Genomic DNA, 19,989 nt, shown 5'->3' with positions numbered 1-19,989 from the left:
ACAAATAGGGGAGAGGGAGGCAAGTTGGCGACGTTAAGCTTTGGCGAGCCTTGGAGCTTGGATTTTTTTTCTTTTTTTAATGTTGATTAGTCTGAAGTGTTTTTTATCATATTATCTATTGGATGGGCAAATAAACTAAAAAACTTGTCCACCAAAAAACTTTGCGCAAAAAGTGTGGAATCCGCCATCATGCCCCCACGTGGAGGCAAGATGGCGAATGCCTGGAGGCAAGTTGGCGAATATGGTTTGGTCACCTAAAAATCAACAAAAGGTAACAACAATTATTTATTTATAAGACAGAAGGACATAAGAAGTACAAATAAGTTCAATGTACACATAAATCACACACATATGGTTTGTCAGGATACATCCAATAACTGCATTCAGAATGTGCTGAATTGAAAATCTAATCTCCAAGTCTGGATATCTTCGTCGATAGCGTCTCAAAGTTGATTCTGGCACACCGAACTGTTTTGAAGCACCCAGAACAGACGAACCTTCTTCTATAGCTTTCATAGCATTCTCCGAACTGGTGTCCGACCAACATTGGTCTCTTTTTCGCTTATAAGTTCTAGCCATAACGGAAAAAAATAACAAAGTCACGATTTTTCACTTTTTTTTTTTTTTTGATAACGTTTTCGGCAGAGTTACCGAATACAAAGTTTGGCCTTGTTATGATGCATATTCAGTCAAAAGTAGATGGCGCTACTTCATTACAACGAGTCAAATTACCGATTCGTCATCTTGCCTCCCTCGCCAACTTCTCCCCTACATTCAATAATGTTCAGCAAAATTTAAATTTTCTGCAAATTATTTGTTTTTATTTGTTTTTTATAAATAAACAATGAAGTGGATTTTTTTATGTCATACCCTAATACCCCAATTAGGAACAAAAGTATTGTTCTGTGTTTCTACTGAAATGGCAAAATAGTCTACTAATTACCCATTTTCATATTGACTGGAATACCGAAAAATTCGAAAAAACTTTCAATATTGGAACACTTTGATTTCAAATGGAGGTGGATTCTTTTTTGAGCCCATCATGTTGACTAAGAGATTATGCGGGGGAATTATTTTTATTGAACAAAAATCGCACCGTGACGCTGATGTGAAGCTAGGAAATATAAGATACAAAAATAGGAAAATCCGGAAAATTTAATTCACGAATGCTCTACAATTACATCTTAATAAGCGTTTTTAGTACGCTTGATGTGTGCGCTAACGAAATTGATCTTTGTTCAAAAGTGGGAATTGATTTTTATGCGGAAAACGCACTCATATACCTATCTACTAACTATGTAAATAAAACTGAATCGCCAAATGTGTTGGTAAGCTGTTAAGCCACATTCGAGGAAGGAATAGTCCGAGCTGTCTTCATTTTATTATATTTGCTGTCTCAAACATGTATTCGTATGTACGTATGCTATGTAAGTAAACGTGAATGTTTGATAGTATTGAATCATTGGAACATTGAGCTTGTTAAGTAATATTGAAATTAGATTTTTATCAGTGCAACACGGTTATTTTGCTTGTCGATGCTGCTGTCATTCATTCGACTTCCAACAAATTTACAACTGTGTTCAATCATATTCATTATGTGCTATCTGAGCTTCCATTAAAGTTCGAGTTATGAGAATTCATTCACATTTATTCATTACCATTTGTCAGGAATGTTGTGACTGCTCATTTGCAATATACCGATAAGTGTGTAATTTTCTCATTGAGACAGTGCTTTGCTTGTTCAGTTATTTTTGAAGTTACTCCGAAATGGCAACGCAAATCGGTGGTGCAAGCGGAAATGCCAAAAAAAGTTTTACTAAGGGTTAAGGATTGCATAGGCTTGGACGGCGAGGATGTATTCTGAAAAATCGATCCGAGTAGCGAATTCAAACAGCCAGAGTTGGATGTTGGCATTTTCATCCACCATTCCTATAACACAGTTTGATCCGTTTGCGAAAAAAAGCTCGAATTATTCCCAATGCGGTCGTGTCTTGAATACCACCCTTCTATTGAATTTTTTGACGTGGGACTACGTCTAACCGGAATATATGGAGGGTAAAATGAAAACCTAAACACAGAACATGCAGGAAAAAATTAAAGATTTCGAATGCTTATAGCTCGAACATTTCGTACTGGATAGGAGAGATGTTTGCATCACTTGATAGGGAATATTTCTACGCATCTATCGCAACTAACAAAATGTTGTTTTTCATTAGATAAACAATTGAATAACTGTAAAATATTAGGCGTTATCTAAACGCCCTAACTGCATCGTTTTGATTGGCCCGATTTACGGTTTCCCTAACACAGCCATCAAAACCAAGCAGCCTTGGGGAAATCGGCATTGCAAATACCTGAAAGTAGGGGGACTTTTGTTCTCATCGAAAAATGTTCCCTAACACAGACTTTAAAACCAAGCAGCGAAATCGGCATTGCAAACACACGAAAGAGCCTAGAGGCGAGTGAACTGAAAAGTTTAAACCCTCTTAAAGTCAAAAAGAAGAAGAAGAACACACGAAAGTAGGGGGAGCTTTTGTTCCCACCGAAATGTGTTCCCTAATAGAGATTTCTAAACCAAGGTGCCTGGAGAAATCGGTATTTCAAATTCATGCAAGTCGGGGGTATTTTTGTTCCGACTGGAATGTGTTTCCCTAACACAGACTTCAAATCCATGAAGCGTGGGGAAATCGGCATTGCGAATTCATACAAATCGGGGGTATTTTTGTTCCGATTGAAATGTGTTTCCCTAACACAGACTTCAAAACCGAGGTTTTGAAAATAAACGCAAACTGCGAGTACTTTTGTCCTCGCTTGCCTTTGTGCAGAGTGGAATATGTCTGTCCTAACATGATCTTCTAAACTTAGGAACCTGGGAAAATCGTGCAGACACTAGAAGCGAATGAACTTCCCAGTTTCAAGCAAATTCGAGATTCGAGAAGTATGCACACTTTTGGGATGTAAACTTCAGAGGGAAATGTAAAATAAAATAATCGTTTGATAATTTTTTTTTTGTCTTTATTGGAAAGATTTTCAGCCTTAGGCTGGTTCATCAAACGTTTGATAATTCTTCCGTACATATATTTTGTTCTAGTCATCATACCAAACGTAAAAGGTCCGTCATTAAATTTACTTGTAACGAAGAACAATCAATCACAATAAATGAATTGACTTTACACGGCATTTGTTCATTTTTTTCACTCACAGAGCAAATATATTGAACTAAATTGAATTTGGAAACTGTTTCATTCAATCAAGAATTTAATCAATACAAACGAATGATTGCTAATCTAAGGTAGTTCCACGTCAACCTTGCGGTTATATCATAGATATAACCCACTCATTTTTTTTTGGTTACGCGATGTTTGGTCTTTTTTAACCATATTTGCTGTTAAATTTTCATCATAGAACAAAATATGGCTATACCTATTCGACTCATATTCCGAACAGAATCAAACTCCGAACACTTCATTTTGAAAACTAAATTTATTGAACATCCGATACTCCGATATTCTTTAGCATATACCTTTCTATATAACAATATTTATATGTATCAAAACAACATTAATGTTCAGTAAATTTGGCTTTTGAAATGAAATGTTCGGAATTTGAGTAAAAAAGTAAGTGTTCGAAATTTTAGTCAAAATGCTACTTTTACACAACGGATTTGAAGTCCTTTGAAGCATTTCTGACAAATGGAATTGGAACTGCATATTCACTATGTAAAATGAAAGCATTTTAACTGAGACGAAAACCTTCCATGCTTGAACAATTTAAAAACACCTGTTCCTCGGCTTACATTGTCGACTCCATCACACTCCGCAACGCTATCCTAATTTGTTATCACTATCATGAATTTTCTGTACTTCCTTGTCTTCCTCAACGAATTTCACCGTTTCGTCAGTGTCCGAGAACGATGTTGATATTGAATGAACTGGAATATTAATATCAATTAATGACAAAACTAGGGATTTCTTTTAGCTCACATTCCGTGAACGCAAAGCAGTACGAAAAAGACAATGAACGAAACGGAATGAATCAACTGTGAGTAGGGGGTCTTCGTAGCCTAATTGGTTGCGTGTCCGCTACTAAGCGAACGATCATGAGCTCATAACTCAGGGCCCCTCAACTGACCATCTTAGTGTGTTATTCTAGCTACTATGTCCACGCAACAATCATCATGTGTCGGTAATCCCAGTCCCTTACCGCTAACATTTTCGGTCTGCTGCATCGGTAATTGGCACTATTAATAATGCAACAAAGGAAGCCTCATTTTAACAGTCCCGCTGTGAACAGCCCAACTGTGAACATTCGAACAATAGCAATATTCTTACGCCGAAAAAAGGCGACATGTGTTGTGCATCTATAGAATAGGAGTTCTCTTGCGCCTAAAACGGCTACTATGTTATAGATAAAAAACAAATGTTTATCGATAGATATTTAGCGATACTCTTACGCCTCAAAATGATAACAGTGTAATATACAACAAAAGTTGTCTTAAGATAAAAAATGTACACGAATGAATTCGGCTCTGTTACAGCTTCTTCTTCTTCTTCTTCAATGGCACTAACGTTCTTAGAGGAACTTCGCCGTCTCAACGTAGTATTACTTGCGTCATTTTTATTAGTACTTAGTTGAGATTTCTATGCCAAATAACACGCCTTGAATGCATTCTGAGTGGCAAGCTCTAGAATACACAGTGCAAGTCGGAGGAAATTTCTTTGACGAAAAATTCCCCCGACCAGAACGGGAATCGAACCCGAACACCCGGCATGTTAGTTATGACGCTAAGCACTCGGCCAAGGGAGCACCTCTCTGTTACAGCTAAATGAGCCTAATAAAATAAACAGTTGGGATAAAAAAAACTGTGAGTGGCCTGCTTAGCGTTGGTTCATTCTCGGTATCCCGAATATAATGGTGCAATGCTCGAATGGTCTGAAATTCAGCTGAAAAGATTGATGAGGAAGAGATATTTCCAAGCACTGGTATTGATAGCAAAAAATTCAGCTTGGGCGGGAGGAAGTTCGCCGGGTCAGCTAGTATAATATAAATTTGTTTTCAGACACAATTTTCGCCCAAGATTCTTGATTCATTTGCAAATAACATGTTCCTCCGTTACATGGAATACATGTTTGATACAGAAAAGTAAGTTTTCATTCATAATTTTTATTTTCAAAGCGCGCTATTCCACCTGAGAATCCATTGGCATTCTCGCTTCACACCAACGAAACACGCAGCATAAATCCACAAACGCGAAATACAATTGAACTAACAACGATGTCATTCAAGAACATATGATTCATTCCATCCGAACTTTCCCTCAAAGTTTAAACAAAAATCTACGGGCAGAGATAAATAAAACAAAATAAAGCCAGCTCAAATTTAACCATTCCATCTTCGGGTATTGCGCTTACCAACACATTTGGCGTTCTATTTCGGTTTATATAGATAATGCTAACCAATAACGCAGACGTTTGCATAAAATGTAGGACAAAATATTTTTAACATCAAGCCGTAACTATTGTTGGAACGTTCTTTAAAAAAAACTGTATATTCTGTATGAAACCCAAAACATCTGTTATCTGTATTTACAGATTCTTTGTCTCAAAAAGCCGAATAAATCTGCAGAAATACAGATTATTCTGTAGATATGGTAACCCTGATGTGTGTTCACGCTCGCACTCAGCCAAATGAACACATACAAACATAGATACAATGTTTAAGTGCAAGAATCTCTTATTTCCAGATCCAAACATCGTACATACTCATGTGAAGATACCGGATGTTGGCAGCCATGGAGCTGGTGGTCTAGAATAGCCTGTCGTATATTAGTATTGATACCAGTGAGATTCTAATTACAGCATGTTGGTAACAATAACACAAGATATGGAATGATTCGGGCTGGTGGTCAGGCTATTCTGTTACTCTAGTAGAACAGGAACTTCTTGAAACGGCTCACGGGTAAATGGTGCGACTGCCTCCATCCCGGTAAAACCATGGGGAAGCCTCCACATACATTCAAAGCCCGTTGATCGTGCCGACTCAGATGTAACATTGCTGACTAGCGCTACTCGAAAAATTTCGGAGCCACGTTCTGCTAAAGAATGCCCAAGAAGTTAATCAACAAACCGTTCATCTCAATGGCATTCGACTTGTGCTGGTATCAAAGATGTTGCTGTTCGATGAGTTTTTTTCATAAAGTATACCATAAGTTTTCATCGACATTCTGCTGTCCAAAAAACGATTCAGTTATTGTCGTTAGGTATGAGTGATTTTCGTATTGTCCGCAAAATGATCATGATTTATCCGGTTTTAGAAATGTCCATTTTTGGATGAAAATATTCGAATTTTCAGGTCGATGTTGCATTTCTCATTGCTTGAGTTTACTGTCATCATATTGATCCATTCATAATTTAGTCTTTCTTCAGAATGTTGCCTTTTCTTGGGCATTTTAGAGGTGAACAGCACTCAACACAGAAAACCTTGTTTCTGCTTCGCGCGAAGGACAACATAACAAAATAAACTGCAGCGCGCCAAGCGGCTGTCATAGTAATCAAGCCAACATCACTGCATCGGACAAACCATGATCTGATTTGAGGTCATCGAATGCATCGAATCTGATCTACAATCTGATTACATGATTTAGATATATGAATCCGATACAAATTAACAATATTTGTAAGTGTTATAATCCAGAAAAAGTCTGATTACGTACCAAATAATCATCTGGTGATTGATTAAAAGTTAGCTCAAATGAGACATAGACACCAATAGAAGGTGGATTTGGTGGAACCAAAAAGGTGGAACCTTGAAAACATGTGAATCCGTAAAATTATCCTATAAAACTACTAACTAAACTAACCAAGTAAATGGAGCCAAATTTGGCATGCGAAGTTTTTAGCGGACAAGAAACGTTTCTATGGTGAATATACACTTCTCTCCTCTCTAATGGGGGACTGCCATACAAACGAAACACAAATTTCTCCATTACTCGAGAGAAAATTCGAAAAATTCAATTCGCATGTGTTCTACAATTACATATTGACAAGCGTTGTTAGTCCATTTGATGCTTGCGGAAACGAAATTGATCTACGATCGAAAGTGGAAATGGATTTTTATATGGTAAACGCACTCCTATATCGTCTTCCATATATATATATAAACATAAATGGGTCGCCGAATGTGTTGATAAGAGCAAAACTCGAGAAATGAATTGTCCGATTTAGGGCTGTCTTTAGTCTATCATATTTTCTGTGTCAAACATTTATTCCATGTAACGGAGAAACATGTTATTTGCAAGTGGATGAAAAATCTTGCACGAGAATTGTGTCTGAAAATAATCTGATATTATAGTGTCGAGTTTTGGTAGAAGTACTGAAATTTTATAGTAAAAAATAATTTTAAAGGGTAAATTAGAAGATCAATCAATGAACAATTCTACGATTGGACCCATGAACCCATGAACGTGCGCTTAGTAAGAAAACCTGGATGTGATAACGAAAAATAAATTTTGGATGGGACTAAGTTTATCGGGTCACCTAGTTATGAATATATTCAATTAGAATTGAATTTTTATCCGAAACATGAAAATCACGTTTTCACTGTGGTCGCCTCTGTTTTTATTTTCCTCTTGTTACTCACTTAATGAAACGGAGTATCAGCTTTTGTAAATAAATAGCTGTACACTAAATTTACATATCCTTAAATAATTTATGATAATTATTTCTGTGTGGTTCGCTCTAGCCTTGTCTCGTCCATATCTCTTCAAGATTCAATTGCGGTTTTGGTCCTTCCAAGTAAGTATCACCCGTTTTTGAGACATTGAAGCAGAAACGATTTGCAATTCTACAAATGTTGCCTAGTAATGAACATTTTTTTAATCAATCAGAAGTGAACTGTGTTTTAGTTTCGCTTGATTTAGAACAAATGGATTTGAATCAGGAGAATCAAAAGCTATTCTTTTGTGGTTACAAGCATGGTGAAGAAACTATAGATCAATTTGTGACTCTGAAAACAAAAAACCTGTATTATAATTAAGTTCAATTGTTCATTATTATTTATAATACACTACCTGGACGAAGGTGCCCATATTCATCAAACCGAATCGGTAAGAAATTTCCTTCGTTTTTTGACTCGCCAATAGAAGCAATTTCAACGACTTTTGATCCGAAACATCCAGCTCATGCCACGTTGTGACATATACTTCGCGTTCCAATTCTTCACCCTGAAATCATATACTCTTTGTTTCAACCATGGAGTTACCAATTGACGGTTACCTTCAGCAGCAGTAGTGTTCCAAGAAAGCATATGTCAAAAATTTGAAAGGATGCCAAGCAGATCAGAAATAATGCTGGGTACCAGCGAAGCTAGAAATGTTTTCATTTTTGTTACACATATAATTCAACGTAATAGGTACCACATATTACCCAAACCAACGCAATCAGCAAAAATGACATTGTACCGGTCATGGACACGAGACTCATACAGAAATATGTGCTGAAAACTTCGTTTGCTAGATTCAAATACCTGCAAATCAAACGCCGTAATTGTAGCTCAAGAACTAAATATCGAATATCGGGATCTCGAATATTTACTTGATCACATCTTGATGGTTTTGTATAATCGCTTTCATCTGTCGCGTCACCTCGCGCCGATTTTGCAATGTTTTCTCCAACTGAGCAACCCCTCCAAGTGTTCTCAGATCTGACATTATGCAATCGAACATCCCCGAAGCGTTGACATACACATTTATTATTAGACAATCATTAGAGAATGAACTGATTGTCACCATCAGCGCACCCATAACCTGATACAAATAAGTGAAAATGTAACCCCCTAATCCGGATGTGTCAACGAAGGAAAACTGGAACCCAAACGTTAATTGCTGTTCTCCAGTCAACACAGACATGAATAAGCCAAAGCTGACCATAAAAAAGAGTACTACTCCGTACAATATTACAAAAAATTTACAAAATATTGTACAAGTTGCCATTGAATCGATCATCTTCTGATTCCACCTGTCGTTGCTCCTGCATTTTTCCAAATAATCCCCAAGCGTAACCAACAGCTCGTGGTACTCCGGTCTCCGATAGATATAGGCGTCAAACTTCGCGAACCCTTGTAGTCCGAAGCCTAGCACGGCAATGTTGTAAGTGAATCCACCGATATCTTCTGCCAGAATTGCGGATTCAATGTCCGCGTACAGGAAACTTATCATAATCGACAACAGAAACATGAACCGCGGATTCACGAAGGAGAATCTTGGAGTGAGGAGATCCATCCCAAGTAGCAGTCCACACATACTATTAATGCGGGACGTTATTCTGGTGTACGACTTATGAGGATCCTGAATCCCCGCACGGGTTGTTCGGAAGATTTGCAAACGTTTCAAGGTTTCCATCGTGACTAACTGCTGGGAGCAGGTCACTACACATTGTCTACCATGGATGTAATTTATTGCAGCTGATTCTAGAAGTTTCGTTTTGAATACAGTAAATACACATGATTAATGCTTAATTATTCATAGCAATTTCCACGAGGAGCAATTATTATAATTGATGAGAAACATCTGCTGGATATAAAGTTATTATGTTTTGTACCTACCGTTCCCGAGATGTACAGTACTGTCAATAATACACTCTGTTAGTTCTGAAAATGCTATCAACAGGGAGACGAATTCAAACTAGTTTATAATAGATTATAATTGCATGTCATCCTACCAAGTGAGAAGAAAAAAGGTTTGTTAAAGTTTGCTTTGTTCTTCAAAATAGTGAAATAAAATTAATTGCTCATTTTGGTCTGGCAAATGAAAAGAATACATGTCGTGTGTTAGAAACAAAAGCACAAAAAAACACACAAATAACTGCCTGCAAACGTCGGGGAATGCTTCCAACCAAGTTTTGCAGGTAATGTTGATCAATTTGTTCCCATGTCGTTGAAAGTTTTCCGAACAGCAAAGTTTCGTTGGTAACCGTGCTTTTAGCCATTTTTTTTATCAAGAATTGACCACAGATTTTCGATCGGGTTCAGATTGGGTGATTTTTGCCGCCAATCCATCAACTTTACACTAGATGGACGGAAGTAGAACATCGTTTTCTGTGCCGTGAGCTTTGGATCGTTGTCTCGCTGGAAGATCAAATCCTTCGGCAAAACAATCTTCCATACTGAGCTCTTCAAAGTGTGCATAAGGATATCGATGTACCCAGTTTTCCAACACCGTACCATGCAAAACACCCCCAGACCATGATGTTGCCGCCACAGTGTTTCACTGAGGTTTATTCCACGCCGCGAATGACATGAGATAGCCTGAGTCACTCGTGTTACTTTATCATGGCCGGCGAATGAGTTGGAAAACACGCCTCGAATGAACTCCAATGAACTTTTACGGTGTTCTTGTAGGCGAATGAGTTGATTCAAGCTCTCACTTTTTGAAATTTGAAGTCGTACCCTCGTTAGCCATCGACTCGCTCGAAGAATGGATGCTAAAAAGTAAGTGCTAGTTCTTAATTTTATTTGAAGATTTTTAATATGTATACATATGTTGACATATTTTAGATTACACGTGACAAACCGAAAGCAATTCAAGAAGATAGTACGGAGAATAGAGGATAATCTGTCGGCGGCAGGGGGTCTCAAATTGGCTGAAGCAGCGAACACTTCGAGATCAATTTTCCCTTCAGTATGGATACAACAGCAGCGCTTAACAGTATTGGACCACAGAATGGAAATTCTCCCCAGTCCCAATTCCAATTTACCAAGTCTGGCTGCATCTGAATCAAAATTTACGTTATCGTCCAACCAAAATGCAAAGCTGCCCATTATCTATGGATAATACGCATATTCTAAGCACTTTCTTTACAGAATGCAAGTTTCTTACCATGATGGATTGGTTTTGACGTAAGATTACGTCTTTCGCGAACATATTGGGGTACAAATTGAAAATCGAAAATCGAGCACACAGTGAAAACTGTCCAATTTCAAACGCTTATTGCTCAGTCATTTCATGATGAATTGATGAAATGTTTGCATCAATAGATTTCGACACTCCATAACAATTTTTTGTATTAAAGAAAACAATATATGTCATGAAACTAACTATAGAACAATTGAAAAATCTCAACCCCTATCCTAACGGAAATACCTACTTCTGATCGGTCGATATTGACGACAGATGCGGTGGGTCCCTAACAGAGGCATCAAAACCAAGCTGCTTGGGGGAAATCGACATTGCAAATACATGAAAGTAGGTGGTGCCATTATCAAAGAGTTTAACGATGTAATTCTTCAAACATATCCAACATCAATAGATAGCCTAACGGAATCCTACGTAAACCATGCGGTCGTGTCTCGGACACTTTTTTAAAAGCTGCTACATGAGTTTTATCAGGCCAAAGCAATTGGCAACGAATGCTGGGACGGAGAAACGAATTCCGAAGGATTAACTGAAGACGTTTCGCTCTATTTTAACCACTTTTATCACACACACATTGAGAAACTAAAATGAATTCTCGAACGAAATAATGTAAACAAAAACAACGAGAATGAAACGACAGGTAGTCGAATGAACACCGAGTCGGTAGTAATTCATCTTTTCGTTCACCTAGAAATGAATCTCTCACCCGCCTTCAAGAATACAGTAAGTGACTACGACGTGACTATGAGCATCTTACGTCATTCGTGGCGTGGAATAAAGGGGACTGTCATCTGAACGTTCCTGTCAAGCAGCCCATCTCCTCGCTTAATCCATACGCTGCGTCACTTTCATCTGACCACACCACCTTTTCCCAGAACGAGATTGGCTTGTAGACACATCTATTGATCTGATCTGGTTGACCTTACGAATTAACGGACTTGCTCCTTGATCCTTGCTGTTGTAGTCTAAATCGCACTGTTCGTTCCGATATGTTCATTGATATGCTTTCTTTCATAGTTCTGCGTGTAGCTCTTGGATTTTTTCACACTTTTCTGACGATTCCGGCATCATCCCGGTTCGTTTTCAAGCGTTTGCGTCCACTGCCTACCCGGTCGCATACGGGGTACTTGTTCCAAAGCTTCTGAATGCTTACGTTGTACTTGGCCGCTATGTTCCGAAAAGATACGCCATCTTGGCGGTCCTTAACTATCAGATTCCGCACAGATATTTCGATTTTCATTACCAGCAAGACAATAAAAAAATGTAAGGGATTTTATCTAGGACACGATCGCATTTTCGACGTAGAACCACGGAATTATATTTTGCAATCCGCTTGTTAATACGCGGGACTACATCTAACCCTTCAATATCTATTTCATAGTTTCGGGTGAAAAAAGTCACAGGAGGGTTGTGTCCGAGACACGACCGCATGACGTAGGATTCCGTTAGGCTATTTGTTGATTTTGGATACGTTTGAAGAATTACATCGCCAAACTCTTTGATAATGATTTGGTTTTAATGTCTCTTTTAGGGAACACATTTCGGTAGGAACAAAAGTTCCCCCTACTTTCATATGTTTGCAATGTCGATTTCCCCCAGGCAGCTTGGCTTTCCTTAGTTTTGATATCTCTGCTAGGGAAACCATTTCGGTGGGAGCTAAAGCTCCCCTACTTTCTTGTATTTGCAATGCCGATTTCCCCCATGTCGCTTGGTTTTGATGTCTCTGTTAGGGAACACGTTTCGGTAGGAACAAAAGTCCCCCATCTTCTACTTCTTCAATGGCACTAACGTTCCTAGAGGAACTTCGCCGTCTCAACGTATTACTTGTGTCATTTTTATTAGTACTTAGTTGAGATTTCTATGCCAAATAACACGCCTTGAATGCATTTTGAGTGGCAAGCTCTAGAATACGCGTGATCACAGTGCAAGTCGGAGGAAATTTCTCTGACGAAAAATTCCCCCGACCAGAACGGGAATCGAACCCGAACACCCGGCATGTTAGTTATGACGCTAACCACTCGGCCAAGGTCCCCATACTTTCATGTATTTTCAATACCGATTTTCCCCAGGCAGCTTGGTTTTCATGTCTCTGTTAGTGAACACGTTTAGGTAGGAACAAAATTCCCCCCTACATTCATGTATTTGCAATGCCGATTTCCCCCAGGCAGCTTAGTTTTGATGTCTCTGTTAGGGACCCGCCGCATGTGTCGTCAATTTCGACCAATCAGAAGTGGGTATTTCCGTTAGGATAGGGGTTGAGATTTTTCAATTGTTCGATAGTTAGTTTCATGATATATACTATTTTCTTCAATATAAAAAATTGTTATGGAGTGCCGAAATCGATAGACGCAAAAACTTCATCAATCCATCATGAAATGACTAAGCATTAAGCGTTTGAAATTGGACAATTTTCACGATGTCCTCGATTTTCGATTTTCAATTTGTACCCCAATATGTTCCCGAAAGACGTAATCCTACGTCAAAAGTGTGAGGTTTTCCTACTGGGATTTGAAAGCGTATTTCCATGAAAAAAACAGGAAGTGGGTTATATCTATGGTATAACCGCAAGGGTGAATGAATGAATGAATATTTGGAGAACTTCGAAAACGAGAGCGTTACGTTGGAGGCACAAGGTTTTATGCATCCAATATTGGATACGGAAATATCCTACTGATGGGGAAGAATAATCTTCAGAAGATATCCTGTTAATTGCGATTGATTGAAAAATCACAAAACCAAATGTATTTGGTCACAGTGTTACATTGATAGAAAACATTAAAATAAACTCTTTCACATGAATGTATTTTTAAATTCCTAGAGGAACTGGCAGATTATTTTCCGGATCTTTCTCGATCCAAACGGAAAGAATTCCGTGCGTGTATGTGTGTATGTGTGTGTGTAGCGGCTGCTTCGAGATCTTCCCGGGGAACCGTTTGTGGCATCACGCTCCTCCTGATGGATTCCCTTCTGGCCTAAGGTGCCTTCATCCGCGCTTTCATGATAAATGAAGAGCTTCACCACAACAGCGACAACATGCTCCAATCGCTGTTCAATTAGAACTGAGTGGATTTCCGAGCGGCGCTCGCTTATATACCGATTGGTGATTTCAATAGCCTGTTTTGAAAGCAAATTTAAGACTATTGAAAAAGTTTTTGGATCAGAAAGTAACAAGTATAGAATGCGTAGACATTTTATCTTTCGAATGGAGTGTTTATCATACCATTTCGTTCAGTTGTTTAGGAGCTATTAACACTCAAAATCTCGGTCTCCGGCGTAACGCTTTCGTTTTCGAAACTTTGATTTTACACCCCGGTATAGAAATGAAAGACGTAGTCCTACGTCAATACGTTGTATTTAAATAAAAGCAGTGTATGTTTTCTTCTTAAATAGCATAAATGTTCCTAGAGGAACTTCGCCGTCTCAATCTAGTATTACAGGTCAGACTCGATTATCCGGGATTCGATTATCCGGAGTATTTTATTTTTTATTTTCGGAGATTTTGAATAATTTGTATAATAAGTCCACGTTGAATAGCTAATATGGGTATTAAATTAAAGGGCTTGACTAGTAGAATACAGTTATTTATGAAAAATGCAAATCCAAGATAGCGGCTACTACAAAATGGCGGATTTCATATTTTCTCAGAACCCCATCCATATGGGTATCAAATGCCTAAAAAATGGTAAAATGGTAAAAAAGGGCTTGATTAGTATAACATAACAGATAATGAAAAATCCAATTCCAAGATGGCCGCAGTCCCCAAACAACTAACAACATTAAAAGAAAATTGACCTCGTCCCTGTTGAATGAATCTGAAATTTGGAACATACATTTCTACTGTCATTATAAAACTGCGTATTCCATGATCTTGAAAAATTCAATTTGGCCGCCGCTAACAAATGGCTGAATAGCTTGATTTAAAGAACACACTACACTATGAACTACATAAATTCGAAAAGGTCGCCGCCTGTATTTTTTGCAATCCCCTCAGTATTGGTATCAAATGAAACGATTTGACTAATAGAATATAATTTATCATCAAAATATTCCGAAGAAAGTTAAGTAAGAAATGAAATTTAAAAAAATTATAAGAGGTTGTGTCCAAGATACGACCGCATTGTTGACGTAGAACTACGCTGTTATTTTATATAAGTCGCTTGTTTATACCTTCGGATATTATTCTATAATGCTGTGAAATTTTAGAAACAACTGTGTCGCGACCGCCAATATTATCCATTGTGATCAATGGATAAGCTTCAAATATGAAGCCTCAGTCCAGAAGTTTCTTTGCTAGCTACAGCGGGGAAAACTCTTTAAAACCCTTTTTGCAGCTAGCTAATACGTGGGTGCCAATCACGTAATGCGGTGTTGATTCTCTTCCACACTGCGACACTCTCCCGGCTCAATGGAAGCGCGTTCTCAAGCTATCAGCGGAGAGAGAGTGCCATGTTCAATGTTCAGCTCGTGATGTTACTGCTGCTGCTACCAAAGTAGACCGATGCGAGGCAAAGCTCGATTGTTGGTTGTCCGGATAAACTTCGATGTCCGCTGCTACTGCTGCTATTGAAGCAGACCGATGCGACACCTAGCTCGATTATCGGCTGCTCGGGTTAGCTCCGTTGTTCACTGCTGCCACTGCTGCTGGTATTTCTTCCCGATGTTGCTCGTATCACGTCCGTTGTAAGAATGCCTGCTGCGCGGAGGCGCTCGCGCTTTTATAGCCTGGCTCATCTTTTTCTTACATATAATTGGTCTATAGTTCTCATGGCATGCTTCTCATGTTTCTTTATTGTTATTGTTATTATTATTTCTTCACTCTATTCTGTACTCTACAAACTGCTTAGTAGAAAAATCTCTGAAATAGTATTGTCTCAAAGGAATCGCACCTCTAGGCCTCGTTCGTACAACGCAAACCAAGCGCCAAACAAGCGTTCGCCATAGCATGCATACAGAGCCATACATTGATGGCTTGAAACTACTAGAAATATGAACCCTTCTTATCATTTTGCCCTATTCTCAAAAGAAACGCCTCTGTTAATATTACTGGTCTCGAAAAAAGTTGCATTACTTTCTCATGCTCGAGAGAAGCGCAGCTGTCACCCTTAGTGGAGGAAGTTTTGCCACTGGCAAGCGAAATCTAATCACATACAAAATTCCAGAACGACATCTACTTTCTTTGTGACTAAACAAGCGAAATAAACTCTTTTTGTTAATAACCTCGAAAACAGTAGCAATGCTTCATTATGATCAATATTAGCGCAAATGCAATCCTAGTTGAAGGCAGTTTTGCGACTGGCACGCGAACCCAAATAACTTATAACATTCCAGTAAGACATTCAATATGTTTGGTTTTCCCCAAATAATTTTTTGGCGCACCCCCTTTACGCCTGATTCGCCATAACGTCAGTTTAATGCATTGATGCATTCTCAAAGGCTCCAACGAAGCCCTTATGATGACGGAAAACAAACAATGTTAACTGCTTGGAAAAAGACTGAATTATGCCACACAGCTTGTACTCTGCTGTAACACCCATCGATGCGAATTCGCTGATGAGTTTGTCAAGAGCGCCCGCCTTCACCACCAGCGGGGGAAGCTTGATTTTGGTTGCTGCCTGGGTAATGGCGTTTACATTTTCGACCGTCGCGCCGAAATCGCCTACTTCGATGTTGTTCGATGCGGTGTCACACTCGCGAAGGCTCGGTTCAGTGCGCTTTTCACTGCACCAACATCGCGTGCATCATTAGATGACGCTTGCCTCGAAATTTTACTGCCCCTGGCAATGCATTCGTTTTTTGCAGGGCTCAAGCCTGCCTTTCTTTCCTTCTTGCTCATCACACACTACGCGAAGCGTCCAATTTATGACGCGGAAAGAAAAGCACACAATACGAATAACGCTAAAAACGAACAGAAAAACAGGAAGTGGGTTATATCTATGGTATAACCGCAAGGGTGACGTAGGACTATCGTTGATTTAGAGATCATTTGTTTGAAGTTGAATCTAAATCCATTCTGAATGAATGAATAAATGAATATTTGGGAGACTTCGAAAACGAGAGCGTTACGTTGGAGGCACAAGGTTTTATGCATCCAATATAGGATACGAAAAACCTTGTTCTGAAGAATAATCTTCAGAAGCTAACCTGCTAACTGTACTTGATTGACAAATCACAAACCCAAATGTATTATATGGATATTTTATGGATAGAAAACATTAAAATAAACTCTTTCACATGAATGTAATTTTAAATTCCCAGAGGAACTGGCAGATTATTTTCAGTAACGATTAGATATTTCCACATTTTCCTCGATACTGGAAGCCCACCAGTCGTTAATACTAACTCGATAACCACCTGTTAATAGTACTTGATTGAAAAATATTTGCTCACAGTGTTACATGGATAGAAAACATTTTAAATTCCCAGAGGAACTGGCAGATTATTTTCCAGCAATGATTAGATCTTTCCGGAACTTTCTCGATGCTGAATGGCATCCAAACGGAAAGAATTCTGCGCGTGTATGTGTCGATCCTTCGCCGTCCACCTCCTCCAGCACGTTAGGCAACGATGTTGTCTTGTCGATGTCCTCACTTTCTTCTTTCTTTCTTTCTTTCTTTTTAAGAGGCTTTAAACTTTGTAGTTCATTCGCCTCTAGCCCAGTGAAGAACCACAATAAAACCAGTCCAGAGGGGACTGGCGAAAGGGAAACCAAAAATCACTCATCAAATCTGTCCGCTCGACTCTCGGTTAAAGAAGAAGGTAGGAAGGGATCCTATGCTTCATAAGATATTTAATATATACTGTAATATAGATGTGAGAATATGTATTAATAGATGGGTGTATATATATGTATGTAGGTACATACATGTATATACACACATGAACACGCATACATTACCGTGAAGTGGCGAACTGTAATAAATAAACAATTTCAAAAGTATTTAATGTTTCGATTTAGATTTTACCAAAGAAGTCGGTTTCTTTCAGAAACGCAATAAGATTGGTTTCTTGGGTCTCGTCTCTACTGAGGATATCTCGGAGACTCTGACCTATATTGTGTCGGGCTCGAGCATCTTTGGTATGTTGGCATTCTAATAGAAGATGGCTAACGGAAACGGGTGCTAAGTTGCATGCACATTGGGGTTTTTCGGCTCTGTAGAACAAGTGTGAGTGGGTGAAGTTAGTGTGCCCAATTCGAAGACGGGTAAGGGCTCGCCTTTCCCTACTATTGAGACGGTCCTTCCAAGGGAGAGTGGAATTTTTGATTTTATGAAGATGAGTGGGACGGCTGTTTATCTAGCCTATGTCCCAACTTTCACGGAATTGCTGTTTTACCCAGCGGACAATGTCAGATGGAGGACAGGGCATGTCTGGGGGTTCCATTTTGCTGCCCTTGCCGGCCAGTATGTCGGCGGTTGTGTTTCCGCGGATTCCTGAGTGACCAGGAACCCAGCAGAAGGAGATGTTTTTATCTGAAGCAGCCTCTTCTGTTTGTATTATCCATGGGTGTTTGCTGTTTCCACTTAGAAGGTCATGGAGACAGCTAGCTGAGTCGGAAAATATTGTGGTAGGAAGAAACTCATGGGTGCATTCTTGGGTAGCTATTAAAAGAGCGAAAGCTTCCGCACTGAAGATGGAGCATTGCGGTGGAAGAGAAAAGCTACCTATGTATCTACTCTCAAAAATTCCACATCCAACTCCATCGACATTGACTGAACAATCTGTATATACCTGGTGATTGATTTGAAAATTGGATGCAATGAGGTTATTGAAGCAAGCTTTGATTTTTGGAGAAGGGTCTCCCGCTCGGACAGCCTTAAGAAGATCAAGGTTAATGTTCGGCGGTTTGACGTTCCAATTTCTTCCCGTAGCAGATGGCCGTTCACAAATATTGGGGAGGTCTTTGTTTGTGAGGTTGTTGAATAATGTTTTGGCCCTGCGTATTAGTGGGACATTGTGGTCACTGTCGGGAAGTGACAAGTGACGGATGGCTTTATTTCTGATGGCTTTTATCGCCAGGTGTTTGAGGGGAAGTTGACCACTTTCAGCCATTACGGCAAGAGTGGGGCTAGTGGGAAAAGCTCCGATTGCAATCCTGACTGCTTTATTGTAAACTGGTTGAATGGTGTTTAACACACCGTCCCATTCGCTATCCAACTCTTGACGAGTAAAGTTCAGTGTCGGTATTGTGCGTTGCCACTTTTGCTATTGTGCTATTGGTACGAGTGTATCGTGTACGAGTGAAGGTCATTGCTGTCCGCTTTCGACCTGACCTTTTGTGAAGTGGAACGAAGGAACAAAGGAAGCAGCGCTCTTGCAGCGAGCCGGATTGCGGCTGTTGAACTGATTCGACATAACGGGATCGCCATCGCGTGACTGTCGCAAACGGGATTCATCATCACGTGGCTCCGTAAGCTATTCTTGCGCTATTGTGTTGTCTCCGTAGCGCGTAGCCTCTGTCTCTCCCTGATTAGGGCAGTAGAGTGCATTATTGGAACAACTTTTATATTAAGGTACACATATTTATTATTAATATTACTATTCAATTATTTGTTCATTGTTTAATATTATTATCATAATTTTTTGTTTGCTATTTTTTTTTGAGATTATTGTTAAAATCAACAATAAATTAGAAATAAGACAGAATTTTTTGTAAAATGGAGAATAGTGGAGGATCTCCAGAGATGGAGATCTCCGATAATGAATCTTATACAAGATCTGGGAAAAAAACATAAACGAGTCCCTCATAAGGAAGATAATTCTTCTGGGGACGAATCCGCTCATCCTACCAAGCCCCCCTCTAAGAAAATTGCAAGCCTCCCTTCTCAACCCACTGTTACTTCCACTCCCCCTTTCCCATCATCGATTTCGCTTCCCCCTTCTGATGCTTCCGATCCAACCCAATCCTCGTCCTCATCCTCATCCTCGTCCTCGTCCTCGTCTTCCCCCTCTGTTGTCTCCGCTCCACGTGTCAGAGTTTATCCAGAAGATGCACCTGGAACTGGCCCGTGGGTTGTTTTCCTCCGGCCAAAACCGAAAGGAAAAAACCTTAACGTGATTCAGATCATGAAAGATCTGGCCAG

General features: G+C 39.3%; 1 protein-coding gene across 1 annotated transcript; it reads right to left on the bottom strand.

Moving 5' to 3' along the window:
• Nucleotides 1-7,810: 7,810 nt before the first annotated feature.
• LOC129764801 (odorant receptor 33b-like) lies at nt 7,811-8,766 on the bottom strand. The gene is made up of 5 exons (XM_055764289.1): nt 8,592-8,766; nt 8,424-8,523; nt 8,274-8,363; nt 8,069-8,221; nt 7,811-8,004 (listed from the first exon to the last, which is right to left on the bottom strand). Exons 1-5 carry the CDS (start codon nt 8,720-8,722, stop codon nt 7,951-7,953), a joined length of 528 nt encoding a protein of 175 aa, XP_055620264.1. The 5' UTR covers nt 8,723-8,766; the 3' UTR covers nt 7,811-7,950.
• Nucleotides 8,767-19,989: the final 11,223 nt, after the last annotated feature.

The sequence above is a fragment of the Toxorhynchites rutilus genome, chromosome 2, assembly GCF_029784135.1.
Source record: "Toxorhynchites rutilus septentrionalis strain SRP chromosome 2, ASM2978413v1, whole genome shotgun sequence".
In the NCBI taxonomy this organism is placed as follows: domain Eukaryota; kingdom Metazoa; phylum Arthropoda; class Insecta; order Diptera; family Culicidae; genus Toxorhynchites; species Toxorhynchites rutilus.
The sequence above is the reverse complement of the archived record's forward strand: the minus strand, read 5'-3'. Positions and strand labels throughout refer to the sequence as shown.

Bases quoted from the DNA above. Each gene is read 5' to 3' on its own strand.
- LOC129764801 (XM_055764289.1), bottom strand. From the start codon at position 8,722: ATGTTCGATTGCATAATGTCAGATCTGAGAACACTTGGAGGGGTTGCT. The intron at 8,524-8,591 runs GTAAATATTCGA...TTTGATTTGCAG, and splicing joins AACCATCAAGATGTGATCAA to GTATTTGAATCTAGCAAACG. The intron at 8,222-8,273 runs GTAACCGTCAAT...ATATGATTTCAG, and splicing joins GAACACTACTGCTGCTGAAG to GGTGAAGAATTGGAACGCGA.